The 16,146-nt window shown below is 41.6% G+C and overlaps 1 protein-coding gene across 1 annotated transcript in view; it reads left to right on the top strand.

Moving 5' to 3' along the window:
• The window catches only part of elp4 (elongator acetyltransferase complex subunit 4), a 53,230-nt gene that overhangs the window by 230 nt on the left and 36,854 nt on the right, over positions 1–16,146 (top strand). Inside the window, exons 2-7 of the mRNA XM_023395233.2 lie at positions 1,471–1,506; positions 6,037–6,158; positions 7,552–7,686; positions 9,127–9,263; positions 12,294–12,378; positions 15,266–15,454. Of these exons, the coding sequence (XP_023251001.1) occupies positions 1,471–1,506; positions 6,037–6,158; positions 7,552–7,686; positions 9,127–9,263; positions 12,294–12,378; positions 15,266–15,454 (704 nt within the window). The remainder of the gene's footprint in view (positions 1–1,470; positions 1,507–6,036; positions 6,159–7,551; positions 7,687–9,126; positions 9,264–12,293; positions 12,379–15,265; positions 15,455–16,146) is intronic.

Below are 16,146 nucleotides of genomic sequence, written 5' to 3'. Positions count from 1 at the left end.
AGCTAACAGTGTTTCTCAATGTAACGTCAGCTAAATACACTGAAATTATATACAGGACATCAGCGTTTATTCATCCAAAGGAAAATCTATAAACCAAACAGGAGAGAGAACTTTCCGACTGCAAGGAAAGAAAAAAAACTATATTGAAAGTGTGGAAGTTGGTATTAGTATCATGGACATCATGCAGATTTCAGGCTTATTTTGTCGAAAGATTATGTGGAGTTTTCCTGTGTACATGCAATAGTGTACTGTCACTGCAGAGTGTGTTTTGATTTAAGATATTCATGTAGTGCTCAAATGGAGCAGGAACTATTGTAATGTAAAGACACTCAGATTTTTAGGAGACAATACAAGGGGAATATTTAAAATGATGGAAAAAATATTATACTAAAATTATTCAATAGAATGGGCTTTGTTCTGAAAATCTACTCTTTTTGCCTTCTTTATCATATTGTAGGACGATAAAATATGGCCCCCCTTCATCTTAAATACATATCAAATCACAGGGGTAGGTACTTGGATTGCAGTTATTTTGTCTCAGAAGGGTCACTGCTGTTCTCTTGTGCAAGCTGTATGTCTTCTGCAGCTAAAACTGGCAGGTAGATAAAAATTTAAATTCACAAAATTGATATGCTTGGACTGACATGGACAGCAATGTATCAAACGTTCTAACATTCCTGGTTTAACTTTTCCTTTATTCTGTAAAGACATTTGGAGGATCAGATGAGTGTACTATTTCATGTTTTTTTCTCTATATTGTGATTTTGCTATATCTAACCAAATGTACAGTTGTGGCCACCTCAGATTTGTCACTTTTCTTGTTCTCACAGCCTCCTAACCTGTTTAAACCCCTGTAATCTCAGATCAGACATAAACAGTACTTTTCTACACTGACATATGGGACCATGGTCTGACAGAACCCCAAAACATTGGGGGTTAAATTAAAAATAACAACAATAGTCCATGTTTAATTAATTTAATAAAGCAGTCAGAATCACCAACTGCTGGCCTGAAAGCTTCTTATCCTCTTGCCTTAGATTTTCCACAGGGTTAATGGAACTCCTGCCATAACTAATGTGAAAACAAAACATGAGAAGTCTCCTCAGATAGCCAGATCTCTATAGGGCCTTTTTGACAGAGACTTTTTGACATGTCACAGTAGAAACAGCACATATGTAAAAAAAAAAAAAAAAAAAAAAAAAAAAAAAAGAAAAAGAAATTAATGATGCTTGTATTCCATTTAGTCACTTCGGTTTCAGGATCCTGCTAATGTGCTCACTGACACACAGTCATGGCCTATTTACCACTGAGGCAAGTCAAAATGTCTAAATTGAATACACAGTTGTTGAAATCAGAAGAGAGAGTGAGGGAGTAGCAGTTGGCCAAAGCGAGTGGTTCACATTGATCCAGAGCAAGACAGAGTCTGTAACATGTGACTGATATTATTGTTTGTTTTTTCTCCACAAACAGGTGGTGGGTTAGCAGTCGGAACAGTACTTCTCGTAGGTGAGCTACTCACTTCTCCAATCAAATATTGCTTAATTTAAAGGTCCAATGAAGTGGTATCAATATTTATCATGTGATGTATTTGTATGACAAGACAGTGAGGCATCAATCTTAAGTTCAAACCAATCGGTTACCAGTTATGGTGAGAAGGACATTGTTATTAGACAGGATTGACTGAAATTTGTGATGACTTTATTTGTTTGACATTTTAGTGACACCCACTAGTGCTGTATGAGTTCCATGACATTGAAGGGCATATTTCACTGGATCCTTCATAGCTCATTTATATTAGTAGATACTGTAACTCTTCTTATGGGTTGTTTTGCTGATAAATTGCTACATTGTTATCAGATGCTAAAGTGGTAAATAATAGATATTTATAAATGAGATTAACTTTGAGCAAATAATAAACCTCAGTTTACACAGCCTGTGATGAATAGTACACAGCAGCAGCTCACTCTTCCTGCACTACAATTATCGTTTTTGTCTTTCAGCTTCACGAGCAAGTTAAATGTGAATTTACCATAGTTCTTAAAGCAGACTTTTAATACCTCAAGCCATGTTCTTTAAATTGCTCAGACTGGAACCATGGAAGAAAAGTTGTAAATGATGAGGCACTGTTAGAGCAGACTGTGGTTTGGTAGTTATCAGTACATTGTTGTTCATAAAGTTACATCATATGTAATATTGGACACTTGAAGGAAGGGGCATATATGGTACTCTTTTCTGAAACATTATATCCTTCAGCTTCTCAGTCAACAAAATGTATAGATTTTAAATGAAACTGCACTAATGTATCACTGAAATGTAGCTTTAGCCTATAATCATATATTCCTATACAGCCAAAAATCAAATGTATTCCCAAAATTGAATTCAGTAGCACTTTCAGTGTGGCACAGCTAATAATACCATCTGTCTGTGCTCAGGCTCTTTGGTTAGCATGTACTGTCTATGGCAAATAGACTAATGACCTGAAGGTCGCTAGTTAGAATCCCAGGTGTTCACACTCCTACTGTGATCCTTAATTAATATGCTCATCTGCAGATGTGTTATCGAAGTTTTTGGAATTACATTCAAAGCAAGTGGGTTTTCTAGGGACATAAATGTCTTCCACTGTATTATTATTATTATTATCATTCATCATAGGCTAGGCTATATGCACTGGTAGACAGTAAGGTTAAGGTAGTCTTGTTTCCCCTTGAAGCTGTAATTTGTGTGTAGCCAAGGCCTATACCAACTGATGATATTGCTTTGCCCTTTAATTCATCCCCCCAATCGATGCAGGAGTCAGTGATTACACACTAATGCGTTCTTCCCTTCCATTTTGTGAATCAATGTACGGTTGGTTTCATCTGGTAATGAGAGACACAGTAAAGGTGAAATGCGTGTGTGCGCTCTCTTGTGTTTGCCTCTGAAAGAGTGGTGTGTGTGTGTGTGTGCGTGCGTGCGTGCGTGTGTGTGTGCGCACTTTGTGCCGTCTGTGTGTCTGTTTTGTTATGTGGGTGGGTGGGATCGGGGGAGTTTGGAGTGTGTGTTTGTTTGTGTTTGTTTCAGGCAGTCGTCTCCTACAGTCTGCCCCTTTAGCCGTGATGGCCTGTTTGTGAGACACACATAAAATTATCAGACTGGTCGTTGTCTGCCTTTGAAGTGTCTTGAGCTGTCCATCCTGATTTGTCAACCAGAGGGGGATCAGCCCAGTATGGCTTCTGTCTGAAGATCTCTCATCTCTTGTGTTTTTGTTGGAACAAGGAAGGAACAAAGCTTTGCAGCTCTTATTATGTTGACCATGTATGGTTTCATTCCATTAGTTAGTTTAAGAGAATGCATTTTTCTGTCAGTGCACCCATAATAGTTACTATTAAATTTGGCCTAATTGTTTTACATTTTAATATTTCAGTGTGAGGTGCATTTTCAATAAGATATATCATGAGTTTTGAGCACAGTTTTAATGGTGATGTAGAAAACTAACAAGTGTCTTGAAAGTAGTTTCCATAATTATTTTACCGACAAACTAAGTATTACTCAACTCAAACAAAATAGTTAGACAGTAAAACATATTTAAGCTCAAGTATAACTACAAGGGATACAGTGAGAATATACATACAGGGTGTATGCAAAACAATTTCAGTATGCAACGAAAAGTACAATAACCTTGACGTTACTTAATCACAATTGCAGACGGCCCATAAAGGTAGATTATATTAAGTTACATGCCAGTTATTTCAGTTTACTGTAGATCAGATCCATACGCCCTACAGCAGGAAAGTACTTTTAGCATAAAACATAAAGACAAAAAACACAATAAGACAACTGAAGTGGAGGTGCTGCTCAGTATAAAAAAAAACATTTTTAAATTAAAAGCTAAGAGAAGCTGTAACAATAAGACTACGGGATAAAATAAAGTAATTGGAGATATTTTTCAGCTGTAGAAGAGGTTTTGAAATTCAGTCTTCCACATGTGATGAGCAAAATTATACACCTCTTGGAGACCCAGCAGAGCTCCAGAGATGCAAAGACATCTGTCTACAAATGACAGGTGCATTGGTAAAAAAAAGATAACGTAAGAAACTGCAGTCACACAAGTGAAAGGTTTAGAGATATGACATATGCACTATATCAGGCTTGACAAATGCTGTCAGTTGGCAATTAAACTGATAAAACCACCTTTCGTATCAGTGTTTATTTTAAAGTTCAGATCCTTTTTTGATTAAGTGATTATTTGTTTACCTGCAGTACGGCCATTGAGCTGCTCAGTATAAAAATTAGTGCTTCATAGACCAAAGACTCATACACAGGGGAAAACACTCTGACCTAGATATTTTGTCTCCTCCCCCTGCAGCTTTAGCAGATATGATTCAGGACTCTTACACTCCCACTCCTCTGTTCAAAGGCGAATGAAACAGAGGTGTTTCCCCCCCTTTGCCAAACCTAACTCAGAATAAGCAAAAAAAAAAAACAAACAAAAAAAAAACCGAGAAGAAAATCATCACATGACTGTCCATAGTGACTGATCTACCTCAAAGATATGACCGTCCCCCACCCCCTGTTGCTCCTATACCCCGACACCTCCTGCCCCCTCCCCTTACCCCCCGCCTCAACAGCCTAATGACTCCTGGAGGTTCCATTTGTAAGGCTCCCATAGAAACACAACCACAATAGGCCCCATCTTGAGAGGGCCCATCTGGGAGTCTTTGTGGGGCCTGCTGAAAGCCACAAAGGCCTGCTGACCTAGAAACCCATCAATAAGAGAACAGGGAGCCCCACCGACAACAAATTGAAGAGCCATGGAATTTCCTGGGCCATCCTAAGTCCGTAGGTGAGGACATAGACCGGGAACGTGGGAGGGGGAAATTCTCCGGATGTTCGAGGATGACACGTCAGGATGTCATTCCCAAGCTGTCAGCTGTATGCCCATTACCTTAAACTGTCACTGCTGCCTTTGTCCTTGTGCCCACTGTTTGTCATTGTGTGGAGAGGCCTATGAAATCTTTACAAAATGGTGATTGTGACAGGAAGCAGCAGTAGCATGCTGGGTAGAGTTATGTGCCCTGCTCAGGGGGGTTTCATGGTGATGATGCAGGCTTTTTTTTTTTGTGGATTTGGGGTGTGGTGGCTGCTTTGTGTGCACAGAGAAAGGCTACCTTTGGGGAATTATGTTCAGTGTTTACAATTAGCTGTCAGTCCATTTAATGCCTGAGACACAAGTGTGTCTTAAATGCATTAAAAGGCATCTGTAGTGTCATCATTCCAAGTGGAGAATTACCCTCTGCTTGTCCTTCTTATAACTTGTATATTCCTTTTAACCTACTTTTGTGATAATAAATAAACCTGATGTGACTGAGACTAGAAACATAATAATGAATGGATGCCATTGCCAACAGAATTCACACAAAAAAGCAGAGATTCAAGTGAGCCAGATGTCAGGAAGGATTTTGAGGATAGGCACTATCTTATTCTATATTGCCTCCTCCAGACGGTTGTCCGGACAGCTGAGGTACCTTTGCGTTCAAGGGCACAGGCGAGTGCTTAAGACAGGTGCCTCCCTCTCACCTCCGCTGCTGGTTTGGGAAATGATAGGTGAAAGTGGACAAGAATAATGTTAAGACCCTAACAAGGGAGCTGAAGATGTCATCTCCATTTTGATAGTCAGATCACACAGTCACACCTCTGTTTCTGTGCCATGTCAAATGCTGTTCATCTGTTCCCTACAAAAGGTAGCCCGAATGCGGTCCTTACATCAATTACAGTCAGCAGCTGTGATGTGGTCATGAACTACTGGATCTGTGGTATCTGAAAGAACGGACAGAATGCGACAAGATCTAATGATAGACATTAGGTTGATATATCTTTGATAGGGAAGATGTTTTACCTACTTTATCATTAAATCCTTTCCTCTGGCCTTTCTGACAGTTCTATCATTATGGCACTATATTACAGTTTCTTGTGTATGTTTATTTTTTTCATTCATACTCTGAATAATATAATAATAATATAATTCTGATTGCTGTTGTCTTTTGTTTCTTTTTTTAGAGGAGGACCGATATGATAGCTACTCTCGTATGATCTTAAAGTACTTCTTGGCGGAAGGAGTGGTCTGTCGACATGAACTTTTTGTGGCGGCAGCTCAAGATAACCCTGATGACATCTTACAGGTATGAGATGAGGTGTCATCTATTCTGTAAACTTTTCAGAAGGAATTCTGTTATAAATCAAGGTATGATTATTTTCCAAGCAACAAGTCCTGACAAACCATCCACAAAGAAGCTACGATGGCCTCAATGTGTCTAGTGCAGCATCAGCCCTATACCACTGCTGTACTGTCAAGAAGAATTTCTTTTTTTTTTTTTTTTAAACTTTTCTTTATTCTTTAGTCATCAGAAGATGTTGGAAATGGTCAGCCTACTTTTAGAGGTAGTTATTTGTCACAGTGTATTAATCACCTACCAATGTACAGTATTTAGCCTGGTTCACGCTGATCAGACCATGATGTGGGCGTTCAGGTCTGCCAGAGCTGTATCAGGGTCAGTGAGGATATCTGAAAGGTCGAGGGTGGCATGGTTGTCGCATTGTTGAAACGTTTCCCGATGCATCACTCTGTGAAGAGAGCTGTAGCCCCAGAAGCTGACTGCCACCCAGCATACAGGAGGAGGGCCTCTCCCACTGATTGATAGTGGGAGGGGTCACAGCCTCACCCTCTCTTTACATATCAAAGGCTTATTAAGAGACGGGGGCTCCCAATGGGGATATATCACATCATTTAGTGTTTTCACAGCTACATTCACAGTATGCTAATCTTCAGATGCTATGGTTGTACTTAATGCATTACAATAACATGCGCACAAGAAACCAGCTTACTTGCAGAAATCAAGTTAAAGCAGGAAATTGGAGAACGCGTTCACATGCAGCGCAACACCTCTGCTACTTAAAAACCTGTGTTTACTTGCATCAGCTAATCAATCAGATTTAGCACACAATTCTGCTACGTTTTTTTTAACCAAAAGCTGGAAAGATTCTTTTGTTGTGTTTTGCTTGACACTTTTTTAGAAACTCTTGGTGCTGGTTGCACAGTGAAAGAACAGGCTCTCTTATGAGAGAGTTTTTGGAGTCTCAATTTTACAAATAGTTTACAGTTCTGCTTTAGAAACTTTGATTTATTTCAGTTTCAATTTTTGTCTATACCAGATCTAATTATTTTTGATACAGGGATACGCTGCTTCAAGGATCATCCCTCTGCGCTGCTGCCACAACAATACTTTTCCCATCTGAACTCTTTGTCATGCACGTTTGCTCTTGTGAAAAAAGTAATGAGGATTCACTTCTTGTCTTAATTATTTTGCCACAATTAAGAAACCCAGGCTTGTTTTCATTTACATGACTTTTAGGAAAACATAAAGCCAACATTGTTGTGCACCTAAAAGGATGAGCATGACTGTACTGTCTTGCAATGCCATGGCAGCAGCAACAGTGAGGAAAATTAAATGTCTGTTTGACCAGTTAGACTTAGCATATTTGAATGTATTGTGTTCACTGTATGATTTTATACAGGAACTCCCGGCCCCCATCTTGGACGATGTTGCTATCCACAAACCAGCAGAGCAGCCCAGGCTGTCTTGTGAACCTCAGGACAGTTTGGATGCCATGAAGATTGCTTGGCGTTATCAGAATCTTCCAAAAGTACAGGTAATCAGGTGATCAAATGAAAATTTAAATTGTCTGTTAATTATAATAATAGCAGTTTATTTTCATTACAGTGTATGGTACAATAGTGTGATCATGCTACTTTTATTCAAAATCCAACTTGTTACTTTCCTATTGATGGTATGAGAAATAACAGCACTGGCTCTCTGGTCATAGTGGTTTGGCAATTGTCTCCACCACTAAATCCATCAGCTTCTAAACTCCTTTGTGGAGTGAATAAGGCCTCAGCCTTTCCTTTCAGAGCTCGACCAGATTACTCACACTTAGCTGGCAATAGGTAGGCTTTTCACTGGTCCCCAACTCACATATACACACATACACACACGCGTGCACCCCTGCTTAGCCTGGGAAACAAGGGTACTTTGCAGCTTCTGCATTGACATGTCTGCTCGCTCAACCCTATGACCCAGACCTGCTCCTCTGTCTTTCCCCAAATCCCTGCCTTTCCCCCTGCTAGGGTCGGCAGCTCTACACTCTTTCTTCCGCTTTGAGGAGAGGTGACCCTCCCCTTCTTCTTCTCTGCAGTTTCCCCCCTTCGGTCTATAATCCATATCGCTATGTGGATTAACAGCACACAGTGTGTCCCAGGGGATCCTCTCCCTCTTTCTCTCTCCCTGGAAACTTCTTTATATCTGTCTCCTTTCCTCACCTCTCCCCCTTCCTCTGTAAAATCGTCTTTACAAACCACTAGTAAGCCCCACCAGAGGATTTGCATCTCAAATTCACCCCCAGAGTCAACGCTTACTTTCCCCTTACACACACCTCTCCTGGCACAGCCCACTGTGTCGTTCTCTCGATGAAGACATCAGATCAAAGGTGAGGCCGTCAGGGCGAGGATGGAACGCTAAGCGGGTTGCCTAGCTCACAAAGAGAAGATGAGCCCCTGACCCCCCTGCCCTGCTGACCCCCTCGTCCCGCCAGGAGAGGGACACACCGGGGGCCCTAATCCAGATTAGGAGTAGATTAAGGGCCCCTCTAACAATGGAATCCCTGGTTTCACTGAGAGAGAAGAGCTAAAACTCTCTCTTTCAGCTGCAGGAAAACATCCGCCTTCCCCTGCGTCCCTGACACGTTTGCTTTCACAGTCAGAAGTGGACATTTATGTGAAGAAATGATTAAGAGCGTGGTCGTAGTGGTTATTTAACTTCTCTGCTGTAGGAATGTTGAGGAATGACCCATAAACAATGCAATTGCATTATCATAGTATTGCAGAGCACACTCATTTAACATGTTAGAAACACAAATAAGATTATTTTTCTCATGAATTGCTCTATTGTCATCTGAAATGAGTTAAATGCACACCAGTTGTTGTACAGATCTGGAAGCAGGCAGTAGTGTCAAATATAATTTAAAATGCTCTTTCATTAAAGGGCTTTAGTGTACATATTCTTTACCACGAGTTTGACTTTTTGACCTCTTCAGAGTGCCCTGGCATCCTCCTCTCGGTTCGGGCACTACTATGACGTGTCCAAGACGATGGAGCCAGAAATTCGCCAGGCAGCCAAGTGCCACCGCTTCTACCTTCCTGAACATCCCACCCAGTCATCACCCACACACAGGTAAAACGACAAGACATCATCCACAGAACGCATGGAAACCAATGAGACACCATCTGCAGAACACTAGCACACAAACACGACATCGTCCACAAAACACAGTTACACAAATAAGACATCATCCACAGAGCATTGTTAAGCAAACATGGCATCGTTCACAGAATACAGGTGAACCAACAATGCAGACAGACAACATAATTTAAAGAGCACATGCTATATAAGCCTTGCAACCAGCATTTGCATTAGAGAAAAATTGTCCTGAGAGGAAGAAATTCTAGATTGAGCTCTCCCCAATACACGTTTGTAAGACTTTAATAAACTATAGGGCTGCAACTAACACTTGTTTTCATTATTAATGAATCCTGTCTCTTTTGTTAATTAATTGTTTTAAAATGTCCAAGAAATTGTAAAAAAAAAAAAAAAAGAAAGAAAAAAAGAAAAAAGCCCATCACAGGAGTCCGAAGAGCCGGAGTCACAGTATGTAGTCGAACAGTCCAAAAACTAAACGTATCTTATTTACTGCAATTTAAAATAGCAAATACTCACATCTTAGCCAGCTGGAACCAGGTAATGTGCAGCATTTTTGCTTGAAAATGACAACTAGTTTTCTAGCAGTAACCTAATTGATTAATTGTTTCAGCTCTAATAAACCGTGTGCATTCATTACCTCTGGCTGCAGAAAAACAATACTATTTATTACATTTGTATCGATAGTTATTGAGATTCATTGAATTGCTTCAAAATATAAAAAAATAGAAAGCTGAAATCACCCCAGATTTTTTTTTTACATTTAACATTTTGCATGTCTGCGTAAGAACTTAAAGCATGCAGTTTCCATCATATTCACTTTGAATATTGGGTTTCAACAAAACAGCATTTTTTAAAATTAACTCAAAATACTGACTCATTCATTATTATTACCCTTTCACTATTTTTTGATACAAATCAGTTAAAATCAACCTGGTCTCACCCCTATTCTGAGTAGTTTCCCAATGGCCGACGTCATTCACCCTTCGAGGTTACATACTCAATTCAAGGTTGTGTATGTCTATTCAAATAAGAGCCTTATTTGCTCAGCGTCTGTTTGATTTCTCCTGCATTGAGTGTACTTAGGGTTCAGAGGTCATGCAGGCTCTTTACTCAGAGAGTGCTGCTGAACACACAAGGGCACACGAAGGCCCACTCACACACTCTGGGTAAATACAGCAATCTGGAGCACAGAGGATGTGGAGGAGGCTTTATAGAATCCCTCTTCCTTTATTTCAGCAAACAGAGGCTGTTTAATGGCGCACCCATGCAAACACATTAAATGCCGTGGATATTCAGCTTAAAATATAAATTTTCAAAAGTGTTCACCATGAAGTGTGCAGCATGCGCTATTTTGCTGAATATCAGCTCACAACATAATGATGCTTATTAATAGAGAACAAATAAAATAACAAAATATCTTCTCCATGGATGTTAGCAGTGTTTCGTGGCGATCTACTGAGTAAGAGTGACAGTGTTGTGCCGATGTGGCGTCTGAATCAGTTATAGATCTCACAGACATTTTGACAGCAGGAAACTACCCCTGCACTGCACCATTGTGCCCTCAGCCCCGCCTCAAAACTGACACACAAACATACACACGCGCACACACGCGCACACACACACACACACACACACACACACACACACACACACACACACACACACACACACACCACCCGGCACATTACAAACGCACATGTACCACACAAACTCCTAAGCGGGCTACTCCCCCTTGCACGTGTCCACAGCCCCATGTTGATACCCTGGCTGTTAAATTGCTCCGTTTCACTTGAAGGCATAATTGGCACAAATTGCTCTCTAGGTGATACAGATCCTGTTGTTTAAGACCAAGCATCCTCCTTCTCTCCTCCTTTCTTCCCTCGCTGAAAGAGGAACACTGAGATAAAGAAGCCTCCCTGTGTATGATCCTAATTAGCCAACGCACTAGACCCCGTAGCTAAGCACCTAGACCTTTTTGGTACCTGAATAAGGGGTGCTCTGTAGGGGTAGCTAAAAACACAATGATGCCGTGTACAATGGCTGCCAACCAGAGGCAACCTCCTGCTCAACTACTTGTCAAACCATCCCAGCCCCCTACCTCAGAGCAGGGGCATGGGCAGAGAGGCCAAGGAGGGTAGGTGTCCCTTTTTCCCCAAACCAGCTCTATCATTAGCCCCAGCGGGGTCAGGAGGCACCATTGTTGGATTGAATAACTGAAATAGAGTACATGGATATACTTGGCGCAAGTGTAATCAACACAAGTGTGTATTACTGTTCTTTATGCAGGGCTATTGGCGTGTGACCAATCTATGTGTATCAGCTTTTGTAGCCCGCAGGTCGAATTGACAACTGACATAGCAGCCCACTGTGACTCACTACAGAGTGGTCATTACAATGGTCGGGCATTCTTAAGTGGAGGGTCCTGTGTAAAAACATGGGGTTAACATTCCTATCGGCCATCCTATAGGCACATGGTGGGCTCAGCAGCAATCCATCCGTTGACTGTTGCTAAATGTTGCTCCGATGGTACTGTATGCCCTTTGTCAGTGGTGCACATCTTACCCCTGATTAAACACCAAAATGCTGTTCCCTGTTAATTTTAGATATCAGCCCATTAATCCCCCCCCCTCCTTCTCACTTATCGTCTTTATTGTGTGTATGTTTGTGCATACGCGTGTCTCATCTGTCTGTCTGTCTCGGCACAATCAGATCCTCAGGGAGCTGACAGAGAACCAGTCATGTTGTAATTTAATCAACCAAATAAATTAATTGGATCTCTTGATATGGATCATCTGTCTGCTTCAGTGGCTCCAGAAAAGCACAGTCAGGAGGAACATGCTGCAGTCATGGAGGATTAAGCTACTGCGATGATAAGCTTGGCCCAGTTTTATCAAAATGGTTTCATTTACAGTTTACACCCCCAAAGTAACCCTTCTGTGTTCTCTCTCTCTGGTTGTCTCCTCCATGGTGTCCCCTCTTTTCTCTGTCCTGTTCTCTCTCCAGTCCAATGCTCGAGTCCTACTCTTCGCTGTTGAAGTCACTCCAAGAGGTCATACACAGGGAGGGCTTTGAAGTAGCAGCCCCCATGGTAAGAAGTAGAATTGAATGACTGTTTTGCATTTCCTTTAATTTTAGCCTGGATTCAGAGGTTTCTGTCACATATTTTCTGCAACTACAACTTTATTGAAATTTGTAGTATCTCCAATTATTAACAAACAGCCATCGTACAGTGACTGTGTGTGTATGCATCTGTGGCTAAAACAGCAGCCAAAGCAACTGAACAAGTAATACTGTTCACTTCAGGCCACCATTCCCTTCATGTTAAGTTTTATCATCTCTCATCCAGTTCAACCAATTGAGTTGAAGTGGAGGGTTAAAAGTGTTTTGTTTATTTATTTGACTCTACATTAGTAACAAAAAGTACTTATCAGTCCAACTTGTTGTACAATTTGCCTCTCAGAATTTGTGGATTTGTTTGTGGTTTTGACAAAAAACATTGCTGAAATGAAACAGGCATGTCATAAGCTGCCGCTGACAGTGAAGCAACACAAAAGGCAGGTATGCATTTCTTTCTACATTCACTGAATGTCATTAAAGGTGAACTCTTTGACTTGCTTGTACTTATGTGTATCAGATTGCAAATATCTGCTTGTATCCTCACTTTGAGCCCAGTCAAATTATTATGCATTTCAGTTATAATGTGTGATTTGCATAAAAGGAGCATTTTCAAAAAGAAAAATGGGGATACTAGATCTGCACCTGTGACAAGATACATTCCAATCACTACTTCTCTTGAGTCTGTTTGCCTCTCTTTCACCTGCTTGGGTTGGCCTCACCTGTGTGTGTCCCAGCTGTGTGTGTCTTACCTTTGACACATATCCTCTTAATAATCATCAGTCGTCTACAGTATGCCAGAAACATCCATGACCCCATCTGTCTCTCTTGGCATTCCTATTTATGTTTTCCACAGGGCCAAGTGTATTTTTGTTAACAGTGTGATATGCCTGCATATACATGTGTGTGTCTGTATATATGTATGTATGTATGTATGTATGTGTATATATATATATATATATATATATATATATATATATATATATATATATTTTATGTGTGTGTGTGTGTGTATGTATATATATATACACACATATACGCCGTTTATGTGTGTGTGTGTGTTCACCTACATTCGGTGACCCCTCTGCTCGTCACCTGGAGCCACCTCTCCCCCTGTCACTCACACACAGGATTTACCTCCAGTACCCCCTACCCTCCCTCCCCGAGCGCTGTCACTCACACACCAGATTAACTGCTGACATCATTAAAGCAGTGTGGCCGCCTGACATGCTGTTGGCACAGTCCAGGAATGCAGACCGGCACAGAGCGACATGGGCACTGGCACAAGAATGCCCAGTATGGGTGATAGTTAGTGTGTATGCGTTTATTTGTTAATCTGCCATCAAGGATTTTTAACAAGATGCAGATTTCATATAAATATAGAATGTGTTATGTAAATAACAGATTTGAGCAATGTTTTGTCTTCCTGAACATATATGTTAGAGTCTTTTGAGATGAGTGAGACAGGAGTGGCAGCAGGACAGTGAGTCTCCGCTGAGACTGGCTGGTGATTAGGTTGTGGTCCCAGGCTGGCTGTAGTCTATATGGCTGGCCTCTGGTCCTTGGCTGGATTCTACTGGCACGGTTCCCTCCTTTTTCTATAGGCTAAACTATAGGAGTTAAGTTTGGCCTCTCCTCCTGATGTTGCCACAGCAACAGTCATGTTACCACAGTTCCCCCCTGATGGGCTGCGCACATAGAAACAGATTTCTAATTCTGTGCCCCTAAAACCTACTGTATGTAGGCAACGTCTGCTAAACAAAGAAAGCTCCAATCAAATAATGACAAAGGCGTACACACACACACACACACACACACACACACACACACACACACACACGCACGCACACGCACACCGCACTAATATTTAAGTATACTAAGGTATAGAAATTCAGCACTGATGTTAAATATGTAGAAGAGGATGAACATAGAATACAATTTGAGAGTACTGCCTTGGGAAACTATGAGCCAACTGTGAAAAACTCCCAGAAACAATGGGGTTTATTTTTCTTAGATGCTTGTGATTCTGATCCAGATCCAAACGAAGCTTAGGTCATACTGTTGGGAGAGGAAGCAATGGGGAGTTGGGCGGAGGAGATTTTGGGAGGGTCGAGATAATGGAGGGGGAGGGATAAAAGAGAGGCTGGAAAAAAGGAAAAAGTGAGCAGATTTTAGGCCAAGCTTTGTTAATCACTCTTGGCTCTCACCTCAGTAATCAGGAGCCATCCCGAAGAAAACCCAAATAAAAGGCAATTGTACTAAAGGTTAAAAACCTCTCACAGTTTGGACAGGCTCCTCCATTCTCTCAGTTTCAGTGATATATATCCCACCACTGTTTGGCCACTTTCTCTCTGTCTTCATGAGAGTGGGTTACCGTTGATCTCTTGTGGTGGGGTGGGGGGTTTCAAGGGAAGGCACTCCACCCTTACCCAGGCCCCCTTGGCTGCAGAGCATCGCTGTGGTGCCAAGAATGTGCTGGGGTTTCTGGGTGGCAGCCATATTGGAAGCCTGTCTGACAGGTCCATTGTGCGTGTGTCAGATGGCCTCTGTGATTGGGCAGTTGTGTCCAGTCACGTTTGGGCACTGTGTTCCGATCGTCTGTGCTGGTGAGCAGACTGTCCAGTCGCTCTCCCCCAGAGTTTGAGAATACTACCCAAGACAGCAGCACCTTTCTGAAATACTTCAAAAGCAGTTCTCCTTTAATCTTCAAATGCACTCCGTGAACTTGAGTTAAATCAAACTGTATCGTTGCTTTAGTATGATCTGTGGCTGTGCTTCAAGAGAATACTGCATATGTCCATGACTCTTAACACATTTGAAATCTTCCTGACCCCTTCTTTTTGCTTGTTTTTTTCTTATAGTCAAAGTCACGTAACATCCTGCGCATTGGGCTTCACTCTCTTGGCTCAGCTCTTTGGGGTGATGACCTGAGTTGCCATGACAACCCTAGACACCGCCACGCCCTCACTACCTTTCTCTATGGACTGCGTGCTCTGCTGAGGTCATCACTGTCAGTTGCAGTAGTTACTGTACCTTCACATCTCATCCAGGTAAGGCGATGTTTGACACAAGAGAACAACTCGACAGAGTACGTAAGCATCAGCATCCGCTCGGAATACAACTTATCTGATTAGTGACTACGGGCTGGCTGGATATAAATAATTATGTACACACTTTTTTTTGCTAGTGTTAAACAGTATACAAAGGTATAACTGCATAACTGCCTTCTTCACAACGTTTGCTTCGCTCCCCTGTTGTGTCCTACGCACTTACCTTGAATTGCCCTCAGAGGGATAAATAAAGTGCTAAATTCTAATTGACTTGAATTTGCCATTAATGGACACTTAAGATTTTGTTGCGTGCGAGTTGATTTTTGGGCCATGTCCTTTTGCTTTGTTTCGTTCATTAATGGGGCACGGAGTTGGACGTCTTTTGTCATGGGGCCTCCTCTTGACCTTGTGGTTCAGTGTCATCCTGGTATGACTCAGGCCTGTGAGGGGCCTCTCCCTCCACGCATCACTCCCCCAACAGACCCAGTCGAGTGCACACTTCATTCAAAGGCCTCTAAATCTATGTTTGTTTATTTGGACTTTAATTACTTGAAGCTGTACACAATGAGAGTGTGTGTCTGTGCATGCATTATATTCTCTTACAAATCTCCCTCCTTGTAGTTGTGTGTGTGTGTGTGTGTGTTTGTGTGTGTGCATGTGCGTGTGTGTGTTGTGGGTTTGGGGTGGGGGTG

This window comes from Seriola lalandi, unplaced genomic scaffold (genome assembly GCF_002814215.2).
Source record: "Seriola lalandi dorsalis isolate HSWRI2012SDOR001 ecotype SW California unplaced genomic scaffold, Sedor1 jcf7180002054959, whole genome shotgun sequence".
Lineage (NCBI taxonomy): Eukaryota > Metazoa > Chordata > Actinopteri > Carangiformes > Carangidae > Seriola > Seriola lalandi.
Note: the sequence above shows the minus strand (reverse complement) of the source record. Positions and strands in the feature narration are given on the sequence as shown.